The 23,784-nt window shown below is 35.5% G+C and overlaps 1 protein-coding gene across 1 annotated transcript in view; it reads left to right on the top strand.

Annotated features, from left to right (window-relative positions):
- The window catches only part of MAP3K5 (mitogen-activated protein kinase kinase kinase 5), a 301,627-nt gene that overhangs the window by 120,267 nt on the left and 157,576 nt on the right, over window positions 1-23,784 (top strand). The window contains exon 4 of the mRNA XM_044677087.1: window positions 21,699-21,892. Within this exon, the coding sequence (XP_044533022.1) occupies window positions 21,699-21,892 (194 nt within the window). The remainder of the gene's footprint in view (window positions 1-21,698; window positions 21,893-23,784) is intronic.

The following is a 23,784-nucleotide window of genomic DNA, read 5'->3' as shown; positions in this document are numbered from 1 at the left end:
AAAGAAAGAAAGAAAGAAAGAAAGAAAGAAAGAAAGAAAGAAAGAGGCACCATAAGTATTACAGAAAGGACAGTTGAAAAACTATTTAAACATTTATAAAAGACTGTCTATAAAGTGTAATGAAGTGTAATGAGTTTAATAGCAAGATACAAATGCATAATATAAGTGGTACATTATGTTAACAAAACAAAAGCAGTACCTCATAGAACAGTCCAAAGATTTGTGTATGTGTGTGTATGTGTGGTTCGTTTTGTCTGTTTAAAAGGCAGCTGGTGGTGTGTTAACATCTCCTTCTGTTTGTAAATCACAGCAGTCTGTGAGGGCAAGGAGTTGACATGTGAATATAAAAAGGATATTTGGAAGGAAAACATTTCTAGCAGAAAAATAAAATACAAGTTAGGGTAATTAGCATAAAAATATTGTAATGCAATAGGGTCACAGGAGTTAAGAGGGAAGCAGGGAAGGAATGTGATTTTTCTCCTGGTCCTGAATCTGTTATGGGGTCAAAGTAAAGTGAACTATATTCGTTCTATATATATTAGTATAGTTGATGCAAAACACTTACTTATTAAAGTGCATTTTCACTCATTGCTTTGGATGATTGTGCTTCTAATGTAAGTTTTTCCAGATCAATTTTTTCCAGATCAAAGTTTTTCCAGATCAATTTTTATATTTCTTTGAATTATTTTTAGGAAAACACATGTATTTGAATTGAGAAAATGTACAGATATTTATGTAGAAACACTAATTATTTAAGCTCTTTCCTTCATTTATTTTTTCCTATTGTCAACCATTGGACCATTTTAGTATTGAGAAGGTATTGAAAAAAATTTAACTCAAATAATGCTCGAGAATTTTCTCTTTCCTTATCCAAAGTATACTACAGTTATTGGTGTGATTTTGATAAGGGTTGTTTCCATTGAACAACAAAAATCTTTTCACATAGTTCCCCAAACCAAATCCATTTCCTGACATCATTTTCTTCTCTAGCTCTTCTCTTCTTATATCCTATCATTCCTTGTTAAAATTCTTACTTTTTTTATTTGTAGCAATGAGGAAATTATTATTTGTGCCCCTTAACTTTTAGTTTTCTTGCCCAGAATTCCCAGGGGTTCTTAAGTAAAGGTCTATGATCATATTTTAAAATGTTTCTGATAATTTATTTCAATACAAGTTGTTTCTTTTTTTATCTCATTTAAAAACACTATTCTTTTGAGTCCAGTAGGATTCACTAGACTGCCAGAAATCTCCATGCTGTGAAAAGGTTAAGAATAATCCCTGCCCTGCGGGTATCTGTAGCCTCTTTATCCATGTGTGAGGCAGAAGCCACTTCTTATTCAGGAGTGTAAGTCACCATCCCCTGTAGAGAGATTTTTGTATCTATTTTATACTACTGTGATTAACATGGCAGTTTCACATTATAAAACCAGCTATAATTTCTTTGATTAGAGACTAAGAGGTGATTTTACAGACCACCTTTTTTCTGTGTGTAGTTTTTTCCCCCTCTCTTTAGTACATGAAGATGAGTCAAATATTTCCAGGATTGGTACAAGCTACATTTGTTCTTTAACACATCTGATGTAAAGAAAAAAAGATTTACATTCCATTTCAAATTTACAGATTTTTTTTTTCAGTGTAGCTACTGGACAGAGGGGTGACACATGTGCAAATTGTCCCCCAGTGTGGTAGAGAGGAGGAACGGAGCAGCTCCCTCTGGCATGCTAGGATGTGCATGCCATGCCTTCACCAACAAGGACCTATAGAGTCTGGCCCTATCCTTCCTATATGACCTTTTCCCTACTTACTTATTTGTTTTATTTATTGATTGATTTGTTTATTTAATTTAGAATAGTTTTCCATGGTTACATGATTTGTATTTTTTCCCTCCCCTCCTCCCTCCCTCCTCCTGTAGCCAATGAGCAATTCAACTGGGTACAAGTATCATTGATCAAGACCTGTTTCCATATCATTAATATTTGTAATAGAGTGATTGTTTAGATTCTACATCCCCAATCATATCCCCATCGAACCATGTGATCAAGGAAATGTTTTTTCTTCTGTGTCAGTCTCTGTGTACAATGTTCTCCTGGTTCTGCTCCTTTCACTCAGCATCAGTTCCTGGAGGTTGTTCCAATTCATTATTCCTTTTGGCACAATAGTATTCCATCATAAACAGATATTACAATTTTTTCAGCCATTCTCCAATTGAAGGACATCCCCTCATTTTCCAATTTTTTGCCACCACAAAAAGCATGGCTATAAATATTTTTGTACAAGTATTTTTCCTTATTATCTCTTTGGGATACAGACCCAGCAGTGGTATGGCTGGGTCAAAGGACAGGCAGTCATTTAAAGCCCTTTGAGGGAATAATGAACTGGAGGAATTCCATGTAAACTGGAATGACCTCCAGAAATTGATGCAGAGTGAAAGGAGCAGATTCAGGAGAACCTTATACACAGAGACTGATACACTGTGGTACAATCGAACATAACAGACTTCTCTAATAGTAGCAATGCAAGGATCCAGAGCAAGGCTGAGGGACTTATGAGAAAGAAAACTAGCCACATTCAGAGGAAGAACTGTGGGAAGAGAAACACAGAAGAAAAACAACTGCTTGAACACATGGGCTGATGGGGATATTATTGGGGATGTAGACACTAAACGATAACTCTAGTCCAACTATCAATAACATGGAATTAGGTCTTAATTAATGATACATGTTAAATGTGCTTTGGCTATGGGTTTTGGGGGGTTTGTGGGAGAGGGAAAGAACATGAAACATCTAACTCTGGGAAAATATTCAAAATTTAAAAAATTTTTAAAAATATAAAGCCCTAAGAGACATGAATAGGCAATTTTCAGATAAAGAAATCAAAACTATCAATAAGCACATGAGAAAGTGTTCTAAATCTCTAATAATTAGAGAAATGCAAATCAAAACAACTGAGGTATCACCTCACATCTGGCAGATTGGCTAAAATGAAAGAAGGGGAGAGTAATGAATGTTGGAGGGGATGTGGCAAAACTGGGACATTAATGCATTGCTGGTGGAGTTGTGAACTGATCCAACCATTCTGGATGGCAATTTGGAACTATGCTCAAAGGGCTGTAAAAGAATGCCTGCCCTTTGATCCAGCCATACCATTGTTGGGTTTGTACCCCAAAGAGATCACAGATAAACAGACTTGCATGAAAATATTTATAGCTGCGCTTTTTGTGGTGGCAAAAAACTGGAAAAGGAGGGTATGCCCTTCAATTGGGGAATGGCTGAACAAATTGTGGTATATGCTGGTGATGGAATACTATTGTGCTCAAAAGAATAATAAACTGGAGGAATTCCATGTGAACTGGAAAGACCTCCAGGAATTGATTCAGAGCAAAAGGAGGAGAGCCAGAAGAACATTGTACACAGAGACCAATAAACTGTGGTAAAATAGAATGTAATGGACTTCTGTACTAGCAGTAATGCAATGACCCAGGACAATTCTGAGGGACATATGGTAAAGAACGCTACCCACATTCAGAGGAAGAACTGCAGGAGAGGAAACGCAGAAGAAAAGCAACTGCTTGAATACATGGGTTGATGTGGACATGATTGGGGATGAAGACTCGAAACTACCACTTCCAATGCAACTATCAACAATTTGGAAATAGGTCTTGATCAATGACATATGTTAAAACCAGTGGAAATGCATATTGGCCGTGGGAGGGGGGTGAAGGGGAAAGTAAGAGCATAAATCATGTAACCATGTTAACTTTTCTAAAAAATAAATATTAATAAATGTTAAAAAAAATATAAAGCCTTTTGAGCATAGTTCCAAATTGCCTTCCAGAATGACTGGATCAATTCACAACTCGACCAGCAGTGCATTAGTGGCTCAATTTTGCCACATCCTTTCCAACATCCAATTACTTATTTGTAAAAGGCTAGATTTAGATCTGGAAAGGACCTTAGCTACTTCAACTTCCTCATTTCACACGTGAGAAAATTGAAGTGAGAGAGGAGTCACATAAGTAGTGGTGGGATTTGAACCAAAATCTTGACTCTAAATACAACATGCTTTTTTTGAGAGTATCTCAACTTTTAGCCTTTACACCCATGAACCTGGTCTTGTTGTTCCCAGCCAGTCCTATGTGTTCATTACATTTTCCTATGCCTTTGGTCCAGACTCACCACCTTTATGAAGTCTTTTTGACTCTTTTAGCATATGGTGACCCTTTCCAATCTGACCTCAGTCTGTGACAAATAGTTTAGAACCTAACTATAAACCAATTTTATCTTCTTAACTAGATTGTAAACTAGCATTCCTTACATCTCAGTGAGGTAAGAAATGTAATTATTATTATAGCCATATTACAATTATGGAAAGAGAGGTACAGATGGAGTAATTTGCCCAAGGCCAATCATCTCGTAAAATATTGCCGTGATCCAGTTTCTCTGATTCCAACCATTATTTTTTCTATCATATCACATAGAAACTCAGCCTAGCAATTAATTCCCTCAATGATCAACTTAAATACTTTGAAAGAGAAGACAAGTCTCTTTCGTGGTAAAAAACCTTGATGTTGGGAAAATCTAAGACAAAAGGAGAAGGAGAGAGCAAAGCATAAGATGGATAGATAGTGTTATGGAAGTCATAGACATGAGCTTGGACAGATTTTTGGAGATAGGGAAGGATAGAAGACTCTAGTGTGCTATAATCTGTTTGGATCACAAAGAATCATACTGAATGATTGAACAGCAATAACAACACGATCAACTCCAGCAGCTAGCTGGCACAGTGCTAAGTATGGAGTCAAGAAAACTCATCTTCCTGAGTTCAAATATGGCCTCAGACTCCTACTAGGTGGGCAACTCTGGACAAATCACTTTACCTTGTTTGCCTGAGTTTCCCTCTCTGTAAACTGAGCTCAAGAAACCAATGCTAAACCATTCCAGTATCTTTACTAAGAAAGCAACAGAACAACCTGACTGATTCTAACCTGCCTCACTAACATTAACTATATGCTTCCCCATTCAGACTGATTGGTTTATTGTCCATTGAGTATCCTTTGTTTTAGTCTTCCTGTTCATTATCTTTGGCCCAGCAGTACCACTATTAGGTTTGTATCCCAAAGTAAACAAAGAGATAGGAAAATGACCTATTTGTACAAAGATTTGTAGCAGCTCTTTTTGTGGTGGCAAAGAAGTGGGAATCAAGGGAATGTCCATCAATTGGGAAATGACTGAACAAGTTGTGGAATATATCTGTGATGGAATGTTGCTTATTCTTCATTTTGTAGAGGACCAGTGTCATCACAGGATGATGTCTTGAAATGCATGTGAATTGGATTTAAGTGAGGCAGAGTTGCACAGAGTTGTCAGTTTACACTCTTTTCCAGAGTCATTGAAGTTCAGTGGTAAGACAAAAATCAGGATGACTGGCAATAGCTTGGAATTCAGTGAATGAACTTGGTGTCTTTGATATCTGAGCAAGCCCTAAGTGTATCACACAGTATATGCTTTGGCTGCCTTCATGGCCATTGGAACAAATTGCTCTCATCTGCCCATTCTTATTGAGAGGGGAGGAGTCTTCATATGCTTGAGGAAGACATTTGCCTAATTCGCTGATGGGTTAGAGGTCTCTTGTTTACTCTCAACCTGGTTTAGCTATCTGCAGAGATGGTTTTACTAGGATATGATTGCTATGCCTGTTACATCTTCTTGGAGCCACAGATAAAAGTCAGTGATAGGTGGGCACCAAAAATGGATGAGCAGCCCTTACAAGAGTTTGGTACCAGCATTGCTAGTCCTCCCTGAACCCTTCATACACCCTCAATGTAGTAGAATACTATTGTGCTAAAAGAAATGACAAGCAGGATGGTTTTAGAAAAACCTGGGAAAATGTATATGACCTGATGCAAAGTGAAATGAATAGAACCAGGAGAACACTGTATATAGTAACAGTAGTAATGTGAGAATGATCAACTGTGAAAGATTCAGCTACTTTGATCAAGATAATTATCCAAAGATAATTTTTAAGGACTCATCATGAAAAATGCTATACATTTTCAGAAGAAGAACTAATGAACTCTGACTATAGATGCATAGTACTTGTTTATTTTTTATTTTGTTTATTTTCTCTTGCAACATGATTAGTATGGAAATGCATTTTGCATGGCCTCACATGTATAATAAAAATTAAATTTTTTGCCTTCTCAAGAGGGAATAGGAAGGAAGGATAGCATTTGGAACTTAAACATTTTTAAATAAATTGTTTTAAAATTTTTACGTGTAATTGGGAAGTATTTGACAAAATAAATAAAAAATTTTTTAAAAATGAAATTAGATGTAAATCCTGAAGAAAGGTGAAAAGATTTGGAAGTCCACAGAGGAACAGCGACCAAAATAAGAAAAATGGGGAAATGATGAGGAAGGCAGTGATTATTGAAATATCAAAAATCTTAAAGCATACATCAAGTTTGAAAAAATAATTGGAGAGTAACACTTGGAGTTTGGGAAACCAAGTTAGTGCTTGCTGAGACTTAACTCCTAATAGGAATATCAGTGGGCTACATGGAAAGGCAATCATACTGTTAATAAGACCATAATTCAAAAAAGGTAGAAGTTACTTTTCAAAACCCAACATACTTAGAATTTTAACCTTTATGCTAGAGACCAGAAATATTTGGGGAAATGTTAAAGATTTAAAGCTATAGTTCTTAACCTAGGATCCATTACTTTTTTATGACTGCTATATTACAACTGGTTTCCTTGGTAATTTTATGGATTTTGTTTTATGCATTTAGAAATCCTATCTTGATACAGGGTCCACAAACTTTACTAGACTGCCAAAGTGACTTATTACCCAAAATACTTAAGAACCCCTGATTTAAAAGTCTTTAACTAAGAGCATCCTTGCCAAATGCCCATATAATAGTATATATCAACATGCATTTAGCTTCATAGATTGTTTTTATTGAAAAGGATAAAAGATCACAAAGAGAACTTGGAATTAAAGCAAACATTATTTTTACTAATGCAAATGCCCTTTTGGTGTGTTATAGAAATATTTTAGAAATAAATATTTGAATCAATACAAACAGTTAGCCTTGCTTGGCAATAATTTACAGTTGTATGAACAAATGTAGTGTCTGAAATGTCATATCAACTTGTCATTTACTGCCTCTAAGTGTCCATTGAATTTCTTGGTTCATTTATTTCCATTCACTTTAAAAATAAAGGTTTATTAGTATGTTTTGTTTTGCTATTATAAATTTATATTACTTCCACTTCATAAGAGATTTCTAATAACAGAGTAGAATATTAAGCAAAACTAAAAACACAATGACCTTGTCTGAGAGTACATGAAACATTCTACATATGTTGCCACTTTCCCACCTTTCTTTTTCTGTATTTAATAAAAATCTGTTCTCTTTCTCTCCCATCCCCACCTGACTGAAAAATAAAAAGTATTTTAAAAATCTAATTACCTTCAAGAAATATGGATAACCAAGCAAAATTAATTCTCTCAATGTCAGTATACAAATATATTGCTGTGGCTGCTTGTCCTTCATTTTTGAAGAGGACTAACAACATCACAGAAGAGACAAGTACATGTCTGTTTATTCCATGTGCCTCTGCCCTAAAGGAGCAATAACTGCTCCTGGAGTAGGAGGAGAAGTATGGGATGGGACGGGTGGGGAGGAGGTAGTGAAAGGAAAGAGGAGAAAGAAAACAGAAATTTATCCAGGAAAGGGCAAAATATTGGTGGTCTGGGGGGACAGAGGGGAGGAGAACAGGAGCAGTTTGTTGTACTTCTTTATAGTGCTGGCTCATCCAATGAGATTCTCAGTTCCCAGACTTCTAGGCATCAACTAATTTAGGGATAATCCCAGCCATTGGAAACTAATCAGAATCCAATCCAATCTGGAATTTGTCCTCTTAAGATGTTAGTGGGCATGTCCACACTCTGTGAGAAAAGTTATGTACCAGCATGCAATTCTCCTGTACATTTCTTCTTTTTTAATAAGAGCTTATTTTCCCTAGTTACATATAAAAACAATTTTAACATTAATTTCTTTTTGAATTTTTGAGTTCCAAATTCTCTCCCTCCTTACCTTCCTTCCTTTTCTCTCCCATACCTCCCTCCTCCCTGAGACAGCAAGAAACCTGATATATATTTACATGTGCCATCATATATATTTCTTCTGTAGATTTTTTATCATGTCCAAGCGTTCTTCCTGAATTCATGCTTTTGGGACAAAAGCATTTATATTCTAATGTGCAAAAGCATACATATATCCCCTTAGAATTCTATAGGTCAAAAGGACTTATAGAGGGCATTAAATTAGATGGAGGACTTGAGAGTAGTTTTGTTACATTTTGATGATTTGAAAAGGAGAAGAGAAATACACTAGGAGGAAAGGGTAGGGAAGAGTGAGAGAAATTATCTCAGATATTTGGAATGCACACACACAAATTATACAAATAAAGATAAAAGAGTTGAGGGATAAAAGTGATACTTGAACATTTTCATCTGAATTCAACTTAAGCATTTTCATCAGCATCTCTGCCAGCTTCTAATATGGTACATTGAATTAAGTGTGATAATGCCAAATGACATCAATGCTGAGAATAGATCATTGTGAAAATGCTAGCAAATCTGCTTCTTTTCACATCTATTTGTCATCCCTTTAATCGTGGTTTGATTAAACTTGATCTGAAACCAAAATCTTTCCTGACTCATTTCCTTCTTAACTCTTTTTCCCTGTATTATGAAGCAACACTAAGCATGATCTTTATCCATCCTCCTCCAAAGTTTTGCCAATGAGTTTTTACTCTAAACTGATGTTATCCCTATTGCTTTGTCTTTCTGTTGGCAAGTTTTCACTATCCTTAGGCAGTTATTTAAGAAATGCCTTTACTAGCAATTTGGAATTGTGTCCAAAAAAGTTATTAAACAGTGCATATTCTGAGGTATGCCATCACTGGTCTGTACCCAGAAAAGAAAAAGGGAAATAACCTATATGTACAAAAATATGGGTAGCATCTCTTTTTGTGTTAGCAAGAATTAGAAACTGAGTGGGTACCCATCATTTGGGGATGGATAAACAAATTATGGCATTTGAATGTGATAGAATACTATTGCTTTGCAAGAAATGATAAAAGGAATGATTTCAGAGAAACATGGGAAAACTTACATAAACTGATGTAAAATGAAGTGAACAGAACCAGGAGAACAATTTATCAGTAACAACAATATTATAAAGGTAACAGCTTTGAAAAACTCAAGAACTCTGATCAAACCAATGACCAGTCATAGTTCCAAAGGACTTATGATGAAACATACTATCTGCATCAAATAGAGTTGTCATGAATTCAAAAGTGTAGATGGAGACATCGTTACTCTTTTTTTCCTTCCTTCCTTCCTTCCTTTTCTTTACTTCCTTCCTTCCTCTTCTTTCCTTCCTTCTTCCCTTCCTTCCTTCCTCTTGACATAGCTAATGCAGGAATTTTTATTTACTTTACAAATTTGTAATGGGTTTGTTTTTCTCATCTTTTCAAAGTGTGGGGGAGGAAGAGGCAGGAGAGAGAACTTAGAATTAAAAATAAAATAAAACTAAATTTCAAAATATACCTTTAAATTTGTTTATTTCTCATTTTTTCAGTGTTGTCAACTTGAAAACAAGTAGATAGGTAGAAGCTGCTGTAATCTCAGTTTTACCCTTTCTTTGGTATTTATTTTTACCTTTTTCTCACTAGCTAATGATTTGACTGTAAACAGACAGCTGTTTCTGAAGTGACTCCCACAATAGTGGCCAACCTTTTTCTGTTTAACTTTTTAAAAATGAAATTAATTCTGCCATATTGAGTATATTCAATGTTCAAATCTTTTTCCCTTTAGGAATATATTAATGATATATAGGAATAAAACTCTTATGGTATCATAGGATCATAGATTTGGAACTCGAAGGGACTTTATCTAGTCCAAACCTATCATGTTACATATTGAAGAAACTAAAGCTCAGTGATGTTAAGTGACTTACCCAAGGCCTTTCTTTGATTGATATCATCTCTAGATCCCAAACAATATTTTCTTCTGTTTAATTTTAAAAATATTTTTGTCATTTTTACTAAGTTATATTTTTCAACCTATCTGCCCATGTTCACATTAAAGACAATAAATATTAAGTTACAATCTGACTTAATATGTAAGGTCTTGATACCTTCTTTATGGAATGTCTTTCTTTCTTCATTATCTTCTTGTGGATGCTTTAACAAATTCAGGATGATGTTTCCTTCTTATCAAGAGTATTGTACTTGTATGAGGTCAGTAGCATATCTAAGCCTGAGCATGCATATAATCCAAACATAGTTTATAGTGGGACAACAACAGTTTAGAAAGCATATATATTCTTCGAAAGTCATACTTTAATTCTCATCATACTACGGAGGCAATCCTGCATTCCTAAAGAGTTGTGGCATTGGAACAAAAGTTCTACTGGGTATAACCAAATTGAAAAGACTTGGTTTTGGAAAGAGTATGATCCTGTCAACAGATTGTATCAGCTGCTTAAGGACTGATTTAGCTAAATATGGTCCTGGTAATGTATTTAACTGAGAGCCAGATGGGTTAAGTTGATCATATTAAATGTTGATAGGAACATGAAGAAACAGACCTAATATTACATTGCTAGAATAGATGGGAATTTGTTGTTGTTGTTTTTAGAAAACAAGATGGAAATATATATTAAGAGCTATAAAGCTTTTCATGCTCATTGATCCAGGTATCTCACTACTACCTCTAAAGGCATTGTTGAGAGGATTAAAAGTTATGTGTCTATGAAAGTAATCATGGAAATTTTCTTTGTAATGACTGAAAATAACACAAATGCAATGAATGGGGGAACTGGCTGAATAGATTATGATATTTGAACATAATGGATTGTGTTATGTTATTAGAAATGACAAATATTAAAAACATAAAGACAATAAAGTAAATATATGAAGAAATGAAAAGAAAAAAGAATATACTATTAATACATTTTTAAAAACCAGCCGCAAAATCAAGAGAATAAAGTTTCCAAGTAAAACAAATCCAAAGGGAACTCAAAAGCAGAGAATGTTTATATTGGTGCACATATATAATTTATTTATTTTTAAACAAATTGTAAACAATGTGGAATTTGTGGCTTTGCAAATAATTTTAATGCATTTGTTTAGTTAAATTTTTTTAGTGGTGTGGTTATTAAGTATATAATAAAAACTTTTTTTTAATTAAAAAAAGAGTGCTGTGAATAAAGTTGAGCAAAATGGTTCCTGTGAATGACATGATGCTTCCTGTAGCCATTGCGTATAAAGTGAATTAGTAAGTTCTTTACTTGGCTCTTTGCCTATAAATCTGTGCTTTCAGACTAGATAAAGATCAGCTATTGCTTTTATTAAGCAATTACTATATGCCAGGTGCTGTGGTCAGTGTTGACTTAGAACAAATCCAAATAAAAAGAAAGACTGTTCCTGCCCTTAAGGAATTCACACTCTAATGGAGCAATACAACTCATAAAGAGATACTGGAAGGAGTTATTTTGGGACTCAGCCTAGTAGGAAATGAGCATGGATGAATGGAAACTTCCTTAAATGAAGATTCTGGGAGGAGCTCACCATTTGGACAAGGATACTGAGAAGACATGTAGAAGTGGTAACAGAAATGTGTGACTTTGGGAGAATGTTAATATGGAAATTGTTTTGTAGTATGTTAATTAACTCATTGGACTTGGCTATTTATTTAAGACTCCTACTTGAAGATTACCAGAAGTAAAATTAAAGTTTGTAGATGGGCAGAGAACTGTGAGATTTTTAGGACTATTTGCCTCATTTTCTTCCACCATTCCACTACAAAAAGTGGAGAGAGGCTGAATGAGACAGAAAGCTATTTTGCATTTTAAATTCTTCCTATGGATTGTCTTGACCAAAGATAACTCATCTGGTGCTGAGGCTCTCCATACTGATCTAGGCTGATGCTTATACAGTAGACTCAAATTAAAACAACTCTGAGGTACCACCCCATGCCTATCAGACTGACTATTATGACAGAAAAGAAAAATGACAAAACTTAGAGAGAATGTAGGAAATTTGGGACACAAATACATTGCTGGAGGAGTTGTGAATTGATTCATTGAGGAGAACAATTTGAACCTATGCCCAAAAGGCTATGAAATAGCACATACCAGCAATACCATTATTAGGTTTGTATCCCAGAGAGGTCAAAAGGGGGCTAGAGGAGGACCCATCTATGCAAAAATATTTAGAACGGTTCATTTAGAGGGATAAAGATTTGGAAAGTAAAGGGATATACATCAATTGGGGAATGGCTAAGTAAGTTATAGTATATGATTGTAATGGAAAATTGTACTCTAAGAAATGACAAGCAGGAGGAGCTCAGAAAAACCTGGAAAGAATTATATATACTGAAGCAGAGTAAAATAAGCAGAAGCAGGAGAACATTGTACAGTGACAGTAATATTATACAACAAACGACTATGAGTAACAGTTGCTATCACAGCAATACAATGACCCAAAACTATCACAAAGGACTCATGATAAAAAATGCCATTTACTTAAAGGGAAAAAGAACTGTTTCTGAATCTAGACCAAAGCAAACTTTTTTCATGTTCTTAATTTTTTTAATATATTAATGTCCTTCCACAAAAGGATTAATATGAGGAAATGTTTTATATGATTGCACTGTAAAATATATATGAGATTCCTTACCATCTCAAGGGGCTGGGGTGGTAGGGTGAAGGGAGAGAGAGAATTCAAGGCTCAGTATTTTTCAAAAAACTTGGGGAAATATTTTTGCAAATAATTGTGGGAAATTTTTTTAAACAAATAGTATTTTAAAATGAAGAGAGATGAGAGTTGCTAGCAGGATGAGATAGTAAATAATGTTGAATTCTTGGTAGTTTTAGGACATTGAGGTTTGAAAGAAGGCAACTGGATTTTGCCAATAAGAGGTATTTTTTGATATTTTAGAACAGTTTTTGTAGAGCAATAATGATAGAATATTAATTCCATAGGATACATGTTACATAGAGTACATGATAAAGAGGCAGAAACATCAGGTATGTCCTACTTTTTCAAGATTTAGGCCAATGGCCTAAATTAATGCAGAGTGAAAGGAGCAGAGCCAAAAGAACATTGTACACAGAGATGGATTCACTGTGGTAAAAGCGAATGCAATGGACTTCTATACTGGCAGCAATGCAATGACCCAGGACAATTCTGAGGGATTTATGGAAAATAATGCTACCCACATTCAAAGGAAAAACTACAAGAGTGGAAACACAGAAGAAAAACAACTGCTTGAACACATGGGTTAATGTGGACATGATTGGGGATGTAGACCCGAAATGACCACACCACTGCAACTATCCATAATATGGAAATGGGTCTTGATAGATGACACATTAAAACCAGTGGAAATGCATGTCGGCTGTGGGGGGGGGGGGGCAAAGTTGGGGTGAAGGGAAAAGTAAGAACATGAATCATGTAACCATAGAAAATTATTCTTAAAAATTAAAAAAAAAAAAAAGAATTTAGGCCATGAAAGGAAGGGAATGCTAACAAGATAATTAGGAGCTTTCAGAGAAGAAGAATCAGGAAGGCCTCAGCATGTTTATAGGCAAATGGGAAGGATTTTTTATAGAGGGAGAGATAGAAGATGAATCAGAGAGATGGTATGATTAAGGGAGGAAATCCTGAAGGAGAAGTAGGAGGTATAATCCAGGACATGGGTAGCAAAGGATTAACTTTGACAAAGATAGCTCTTCCTATGAAAAAGAAAGAAGTCAAAGAGAATAAGTAATAATATGAGAGATGAAGGAAGGCAGTAAAAGGAACTCCTATCAGATGAACTGTTTTCTTAGTGAAAGGAGGAGGCTAAATCACCTGCTAGTGTGAGGGTAGATGAAAGAGAAGGAAAACTTTGGAAGAGGAGCTTTGGAGAATGAGATAGGAGGTGTATATAAGTAGAATAATTTTCTAACTTTGCTCTTTTTGACTCTAGCAACTCTCTAAGACCGTAAGTGGTGGAGTGGTGGAGTAGTTACTGATTTGCATTGTGAAAAGATGTTTCCTTATGAGACCCTAACTACCCTGATAAAATCATAAATCCTAACCAAAAAAGGTAGAGAAAAGGGAAAATGCAAATGAACTTAATAAATCTTTCGTATTATCTGTGTCTCTTTATGGACAAGGACCTCACTACCTTCTGTCCTACTCCCTCTATTTAATGTAGTTTTTGGGGGGTATGAGAATGAAAGTTTGAGTGGACCAATGGTTTTTAGATTAACTTGGTTTTATTTTTGTTTGAATTCTTGTGGTATTTTATTTGTGCCTTCTAAATATATTTTTGCATTATTGTCAGCAAAATGTGCATTTTGGGGGGCCCTAATGTTTCCTTCCCACTCTACCCCTGCTGAAACATCTGCATGCAAACATGTACACACATACTAAATAGAAATATTGGAATCCTATACCTGAAAAATACCTCTGAAATAATCTAACCCAGCTCCTTCCTGAATCATGAATCCTCTTATCTAGATCACCAAGTGGTTATCAAGCTACTCCTTGAAGACCTTCATTAATGAGAAACTTACTCTTTTATGACAATGTTCCCCTTTCATTTTTGGTCAGCTCTAAGACCAAGGAAGTCTTCCTATATATGGAGCCCAAATCTAACTCTTTGTAACTTCTAATCATTTCCCCTACTTCTATCCTCCATGAGTCCAAACAGAGTTTATAAATTCATTAAGGACAGGACCATTTGTCTTATTTATCTTTTATATCTTTATTTCTTTTTATCTCACTCAGTGCTTCACATGTAGTGGGTACACATTATTTTCAGTTAACTTTTTCTATTTACTTTTTGGATCTGAACCAGTTAAATACAAAATGAATGTTTTCCTATTAGTCCAAATAATTAGTGATTAGTTCTTTTTCATGGATTCATAGAGTTTCAATACATGCTCTTGGTAGCTTCTAATTTTGATATAGTATATTATGTTCAATATACATACATATATATCAGATTATATATGTGTTATGTAGGTAAATACATATCTATGTGTACATATATGTATCTATGTATATACATATGTATGTATCTCTATATGCGTCCAGTGGAGAAATAATAATTTTTTTTTAAAAAACCTAATCTTCTGCCTTAGAATGGAGCATTCATTTTTAAAAACCCCTTATCTCCTCCATTCTAAGGCAGAAAAGTGGTAAGCAGTAGGCCACTGGGGTTAAATGACTTGTCCAGAGTCACACAATTAGGAAGTGCCTCAGGTCAGATTTGAACCCAGATCCTCCCTACTCCAGGCACTCTATCCACTGTGGTGCCTAGCTGCCCATAGAAAAATAATATTCTAAAACTATTATTATCATCCCGTGTAAATATGATTCACATTCATATGTCCTTGTCTGATTTATGAGAATAACATTCATCTTATCTTATGCCTGAGTAACACTGTGCATCGAACCCAAAAGTATTAGAATGCTCTTTTCCTTTCAGAGATCAGCTATAACTTTTAAATATAGAAAACAAGTGTTTTAGTAAAGCATTTGTTTGATGTTTTTGCCTTGCCCTCCATTCTAATCAATGTTTTAGAGATCAAGAATAAGAGGGAGTCATATGGAGAAAGATTTGAAAAGTCTGGTTAAATCAGAACCTGTTTATTTTCCCTCTTGCAGGTTAGTGTTCTGATCCTTGTTCTAGGAAGGAGAAATAAATCATAGAAAAGAACAGTTTTATTGAAGCAATTTGCAAAGTGAATCTCGCTGTCTTGAGGGACTTGTAACACTTTGAATTGGAATTCAGTCTGTGTGCTTCTTGTCCTTACTTTGAAACATGCCACAAAGGATCCAAGATCAAAGTCATTTAAACCTGTCTGTCTAACCAAGGCAGCCTGATACTTCTCCTTTGCTTGGCAGGAGAATATATCTGGCTTGCATACGGATTATATCATTCTACTGTCATTTTCTGGCAGAGCCTCAAAGAAGATAATTTCCTACATGAAGTGTGGCTGTTGTGGTGACCTCGTATGGAAGGGCTGGTTTACAGGATAAGTGTGCTAATGTGAGAAGGGAAAGGGAAAGTCTGGGTCGTTGTTCTCTTTTAGAGTTAATACATTTCTCTGAGAATTGTTGCTGGAGCAGTGATTTAGGAAACTGATTTGCACCAGTGATTTGTCATGGACTACAGTCTAAGCAGAGCTATTGCGGAGAGCCTAGTAATGGAATACCAGGAATCTACTTAACACATCAGGACCAACATATAAACACATGCACTTATCTTTGTTGGATATATGAAAGGGTCTACTCTGCATCTGATCAGCTAGGTGGTGCGGTGGATAAAGCCTGGAGCCAGAAAGACCCAAGTTCAGATCCAGCCTCAGACATTTATTAGCTGTGTAACCCTGGGCAAATCATATAAACCTGTTTTCCTCAGTTTCCTCATCTGTAAAATGGAGGAATTGGACTAAATTATCACTAAAAAGTCACTTCCAGTCCTAAGTCCTATCAAATTTATATATATATACACACACATTCCAGTTTGTGAGTAATAGTACATTTAAAATAAACCAACACTACAGATGCTCCCTTGGGAAAAAAAATTAAAATTTGCATATCTTTTTAGACATGTATGAACTCTGGTGTCCCTAGGGTTCTGTTAGACTTTTGAAGACATAATTTACCAAAGAGACTTCATAGAATGGGGAATTTGAGAGTTTGAAGAGGGGGAAAAATAAAATCTAACAGTTCAACAACTTAATCTAGTTTCAGCTATATTTCAGACCAAATTTGGATTCCTGTTCCCTCTGTGTCTCCTGTAAGATATAGTTATTCTCTCCTGCTAAAACATTTAAATTCAGTGCTACATTGTTGAATGAGACAGAATATTATTTCACATTAAGAAATAATGAATGTAGCCACACTCTTTGTGGTGGCAAAAAAAAAAATGGACAATGAGGAGGTATACCTCGATTGGGAAATGGCTAAACAAATTGTGGTATATGATGGTGATGGAATAATATTGTGGTGTAAGGAATCATGAATGGGGGGATTTCTATATGGACGGGAAGAACTTCCATGAACTAATGCAGAGTGAAATGAGCAGAACCAAGAGAACGTTGTATAGAGAAAGTGAAACTTTATGGAACAATCTGTGTAATGGACTTTGCTACTAGTAGCACTGAAATGATCCAAGACAATACTGAGGGACTTATGAGCAAGAATGTTATCCACATTGAGAAAAACAACTGTGGGAGTAGAAACATAGAAGGAAAACATATGATTGATCAATTGTTTATATTTGGGATTTTGGTTTCAAAAGATTGCTCTATTGCAAAAATGAATAATATGGAAATAGGTACCAAGTGATAATATCTGTGCAACCCAGTGGAATTGCTTGTCAGCTCTGGGTGGGGGGAGAAAAGAGGGAAAAGAAAGAAAACGTTTCATGTAAACATGGAAAATATTTTTAAACATTTTAAAGAAGAAATAATGAATGAAGAGTTTAGAGAAATATGGAAAGATCTACTTGAGTTAATATGGAGAAAAATAAGCAGAATCAGCAAAGCAATATAGGCTGCAACTTCAGAATGTAACTGAGAAGAACAGAACCAAATGCTGTGTGATTGTGAATTTATAATGATCACAAGTTAAGAAAATGAATCTTCTTCCCTCCATTGGAGAAAAAAATGTTGCTGGGTGTTGTGTAACTTTGTGTAATTTTTTGCTTTAATTTTTTTCTCTTCTAAAAATCTATAAATGTTATAATTTCTTTTTCACTGATTCTTTTGAAATCATCAATGTAATATGCATTTCAAATCTTTGTTACTGGATGGGAGACAGGGAAGACATATATTTAGAAAAGAATGTGATATGAACACAAAAGATATTGTGTTTTTTAGGAAGCTAAACCCCAAATAGCAATACTAACAGTATTATTTTTGCATCTACTATGTAATATTTTAATGGGACTCTGTTGTATACTTTTATCTCACTTATTGCCATAGTTGAAACTTGTTTAGGAAGCTGTTTCCTGTAAGAATAAAAAAAAAGAAATAACCAAAGAAACAAAGTTTTGATCTTCTGAGCATATCTAATAAGCATTGCATACCAATGGCCTAACAAATTGGAACCAGGTCCCTTCCTCAGCTTACAGCTAGATCCCCAAATACTAGAAGAGATGGAGTTTTATGCATTAGAAACAATAAATAAGACCTCTAATTTAAACGAAACAGTATAACATTTAGTCATTTGATTTAGAGACTTTCCAAGTTAAGAGGGAGAGTGAACAGATACAATTCCCTGAATTCAGGAAAAGAGATGGTACACTCTTCCTCAAGTATCTCGAAACAACCAAATAACATGAAAGAAGTTGATGTGTATAGAGCCATTCTTTCAGATAAAGCATATAGGTTGTTGAAATATATAATTATGAGAAAAATTCCTTTTAGGATCTGCTGCATTTCTGGTCAACATAATTTAGGTCTTTGGTTAAGTGTCTCTAAATAGCAGGTACAGGTGGTCCAGTTTCCCAGCAATTCAGGGCTAGGGTTTAAACAACACATTATGATTTTCTCCCAGTTTCCACAATTGAATAAACTTTTCTCATGAGACAGAATTTGGACTAAACCCATAATTGAAGAGAAAGGAAACAAAGCTGGTTCTTGATTTGAGTCACAAGATGAATTCAATGTGGTTCACTCAATTCCCACAATTAACCAGTTGCTGTCCTAACCCCCTCAATGCTCTTATTCTACTAAATCCAGATCTTCAAACCAGGCTTCCTTCTTGCATTCTCATTCCCTATCTTCAAGAGTTTCCTGGATATTTCTGCTCTGGTAGAAGTTTGACCTTGACTCTATCAGCGTTAAGAACTATTGGAGGAATTTTTGTCCCATCCTCATCTCAGACTCAACATATCTTGCATTGCACTCATTATATCTGCCCACCAACTGATCAAGTAGCTTCCAGTCTCTCCCCATTATAATCCATCTTGCACATCATTGCCAGCACTGATTTTTTGAAAGTAACGTTGTGAAAATGTCTTCTCACTACTCAGAAACCTTTACTAGCTCCCCATGGCCTATAGAATAAAGTTGATGTTATTGCTCCTTCTCTGAAGGTTTCACATAAGATTTCATCCCACAATGAACTTACTCTTCTGAATTAAAAACATTTACTGTTAATCCCAATTATTTGTTGGTCCAGTATTGCCTTTTAGCCGCTATTATGCTAGGTAGTCTTATTTTTATTTAACTCCTATATTACTATTTAACTATTCACATATTTAATTCTTTCTCTCCAACTAGATTGTAAGCCCTTTAAAGGCAAGTACCACATCTTATATTTCTTTTTAGTCTCTGTCATGTATAGGACAATGATTTGCACATAGTAAGTACTCAGTAATTTTCTAGTTGCTGAGATTTTCTCTATACTCATATAAACTGTGATGATTCATAATTCTTTAAATAAAACAATTAAAGTTCAATAGAATTTTATTTTGAAGAGAAACCAATAGAAAGTTTTCATTGACTTATTGACATTTACTAAGTGTCTGCCATGTATGTATGCAAGGTGATGGACAATACAAAGAAATGTTCTTATATTCTAGATAAAATATTAGATAGTGAGTAATGGGGCAAAGGAAATATCTAGATTAAGTGCTATAGGAAAATTTGAGAAAGGGGAGCTCCTTTTCAGCCAGGAGGATGAGGGAAAGCTACATGTTGGAGATGTAGCACTTGAGCTTCAGCTTTGAAAGAAAAGAAGGATTCTAAAATGCAGAAATGAAAAGAAAATGTGTTCCTTAGAAGGGAATTAAACAAACATACTGAAATAGGGGATGGTATATCAAAATTTTTAAGATATTCTAGTTTTACTAGAACATAAAGTGCCTGAAGAAGAATCATGTGTCAAAACTAGGTCACGGCCATATTGTAGAGGACTTTACTTGCAGGCTAAGGATTTTGTATTTTGTCATAGAGGCAATAGGGAGTCACCAAAAGTTTTGAGCAGGAACATAACATCATAGGTCAAACCTATGCCTTAGAAAGACTTTTGGGGGGAAGGTGTATGGGTAGAAGATGGACTAGAGAGGGAGGAGTTTGGGAACAAGTAGAACATTTTGGAGGTTACTGCAATAGTACAAGATGGATTTGATGAAAGCCTGAACAGGGGTATAATTGTATGGGTAAAGATAAAGGAATATTTGTGAAAAATATTGTAAAGATCTAATTAACAGGGCTTGGATTTTCAGTGGATATGGAAGGAGATGGAAGAGTCAAGAATGATTCCAAGATTTCAAACATAAAATGAACATATAGATAATGTTGGCATTTATAAAATGGAAAAAATTTGGAAAAGTTTGTTTTGAGGAAGTAAAGAAGGAATTAGACTCCTATGTGTCTCCTATGTGCCCAAGTACTATGCTAAGTGTTTTACAGAATCATCTCACTTGATCCTCACAACAATCCTGAGAGATAGGCACTATTATTATCCCCATTTTACAGATGAGGAAATTGAGAGAGATTAAATGACTTTTTTAGAGCCACACAGTTATTAAGTATCTGAGGCCAGATTTGATTTTAGGTCTTTTTTACTCCAGCTCCAACATTCTAGCCTCTTACTAGGTTTAGTTAAGTTTGAAACTTGGATTGCAAAGAGATAAGGCAGTACAAAGAGTGAAAATAGATTATGAAGGAAGAAGAGATTTTAGGATGATAACTTATGGGATGGCATGATCAAATAAAAGGGGCCCCAGCAGTTTTAATCTCTAGATAGAAACTCTTTAGGTTATAGTTCCATGCTGGCGAACCTAAGGCACACATGCCAAAAAGGCATGCACAGCCCTCTCCATGGGCACACCTGCAGTTGCCTATCAGAGTTCATTACTAGAAAGCCAGAGGGACTCTGAGGTGGAGCTGTTTTCCTTTCCCCCTCCATGCACCTGAGGGCAATCCTCACTTTACCCGCCTCTCTGTCTAGCAGCCCAATGGGAGCACTTCCTCCCTACCCTGTCTGGGGGAAATGGGGGGATCTGGCACCACACTTGATCTGAGAGGGTGGGGCAAGGCCTGGCACTCTATCTCTAAAAGGTTTGCCATCACTGCCAAAGTTCATAGGAGATGAAAAGATAAGGTCTGATGACCAAAAAGATCTTTAGCAGAAGGAGGTCTTAACAGTTTCCTTGTTTATATGGATTACCCTCAGTTGAGAGGAATAGGGGGGAGGAAGTTTATTGGTAATGGCAGCCTGGAGGGTTTTGTTGTGACAAAGGTCTTAGGAGTTGCTTGACTGCAATTTCTATCTCTGAAAAGAACTGTTTTGATTGATAAAGACATGGATGGCAATGTTAATCAGAAGGATCTGAAGATGAAAGAGATTTCAAGAATTTCTTTTTAACTCTTACCAAATTTGTTGTTGTTGCTCAGTTGTTTTCTGGTCATGTCCAGCTCGGTATAACTCCATTTGGGGTTTTCTTGGCAAAGATACTAGAGTGGTTTGCCATTTCCATCTCTAGCTCATTTTGCACGAGGAAACTGAGCAAACTCTTAGCAAATAGAAAGTTTTAAAAGCCAAAATAAGACAATTTTTGAGGCTGTGTATCTGTTAACTCCATGTTGATGCTTTATATCTCCACAGATGTGCACTGGAAACTACACATTTGTTCCATACATGATAACCCCCCATAACAAAGTCTACTGCTGTGATAGCAGCTTTATGAAGGGATTGACAGAGCTCATGCAGCCTAATTTTGAGCTACTTCTTGGACCTATCTGCTTACCTTTAGTGGATCGTTTTATTCAACTTTTGAAAGTGGCACAAGCTAGTTCAAGGTAAAATTTATAACAATATATCCAACAGTCAGTGTTGTCCAAAATTTTAAGGCGCAGAGGCAGAGCTCACACTCCATGACTATAGGGTTTAGTGATAATGTATAAATTGTTTTGTATATTTATATATAAAAGGTTTTAAGGGTTTATGGCTTGAACTGCCTAAATGTCACCCTTGGGTCAATGTTTGATCTGATTTCCAGAGAGGATGGTATATACCTGATAATCCAGGCAGCTGTCCCTTTCTGAACGAGTAGCCTAGAGCTGAGAAGCCTAGAGTTTGTAGGAATAGTAGTAGGATTTTTTACTCAACAGGCCAAGGGAGCTCAAGCCTCTTAAAGGTGCACTAATACAGGTAATTATTCTAATTCTAATTACTTTTGAATAATCTAAATAATGATAAGAAAAGATTTGTTAAAATTTCTTTTCCATCAAAAGCTGCACTTACATATTTATTATTCATTCTAGTGAATTAGCATTCTGCTCAAATGTCTCCCCTTTCTCCCCCTCACCATTTCTTCCCTTTCTTCCTCTCAAGTTCTTATCTAATTAGACTACATCACCATGACATAAGGCTATGTGAAGATATATGTACAATAACTTCATTTATATGTAGATCACTTATTTAATAACCTCAGTGATCCATAACACAACTAAAAACCAGAAAGTAAATGAAAATTGCCTTTCAGTGACCAAAAAAGATATCACAAAGATCATATGCTAAATAATCTGTGCTTTATTCACAAAAGACCTTTGGTCAAAATCTGCTTACTTAGGTACAATTCTAACAAGATTTACTATACTAGAACTGTTATTGATTATAAGTGTGCTGTTATGTAAAGGACTCTGGGATACTAATAATAGCCAGCATTTATCTAGTGCTTTAAAATATACAAAATGCTTTATAAACAATATCTCATTTTATCCTTGCAATTACTCCGGGAGGAAAGTGCTATTGTCTTCATTTTTACGGGTTAAGAAAGGGAAGCAGACAAAAGTCAAATAACTTTTTGTTGTGTGACTGTAGGTCATACAACTATTACGTGACTGAGGCCAGATTTGAATTCAAGTCTTTATGACTCTAAGCCTGGCTCTCTATCCTCTGCTGGTTCTACCACCAAATAGTCATGTACCCTTGACCAAGCCATAGAATTTCTCTGCACCAAAGTTAAAATTAGGTTCAACATGCCTGCTCTTTCTACCTCAAAGGATTTTGATGAGGATCAAATAAAGTATTTTTGACATGCTTGTTATGCCTAACATATAACCATTTTTAGTGTTGTTACCACCTTCCAGTGATAGCAGAAGGGAACTTAGACTTTGGTTTTCTGGCCTGCCAATTGCTTTCCAAATGACCTTTGGCAAGTAACTTTATCTGTCTGGGATTCAGATTCTTCAACTATAAAATTAAGGGGTTAGAATCTCTAAAGTCACTTCCAACTCTTAATTCCAGTGATCTTAATTAATGAATATTGGTCAAAGAAATGTAAGACAAAAACGAGGCAAGAACTCAAAGAACATATTATCACTTCAATGGCTTGAACACCTCACTGTGTATCACTACTCCATAGTGTAGTAATTCATTCTTTCTAATTGTGAATTGGAATCTTTAAGGTTACATTTTGTTTAACAGGTTCTTTTGGAGAAGGCCTAGAAGGTATATCATCTCTTTTAGAATTACATTCATTGTCCTAGCTGTATGACTCTGAGCAAGTCACTTAAACCCCATTGCCTAGCCCTTACTGCTCTTCTGCCTTGGAACCAAAACTTAGTATCAATTCCAAAGCAGAAAGTAAGAGGAAGGAAGGAGGGAGGGAGAGAGAGAGAGAGAGAGACAGAGACAGAGACAGAGACAGAGACAGAGACAGAGAGAAAGAGACAGACAGACAGACAGA

The sequence above is a fragment of the Gracilinanus agilis genome, chromosome 4 (genome assembly GCF_016433145.1).
Source record: "Gracilinanus agilis isolate LMUSP501 chromosome 4, AgileGrace, whole genome shotgun sequence".
Taxonomy (NCBI): Eukaryota; Metazoa; Chordata; class Mammalia; order Didelphimorphia; family Didelphidae; genus Gracilinanus; species Gracilinanus agilis.
The sequence above is the reverse complement of the archived record's forward strand: the minus strand, read 5'-3'. Positions and strand labels throughout refer to the sequence as shown.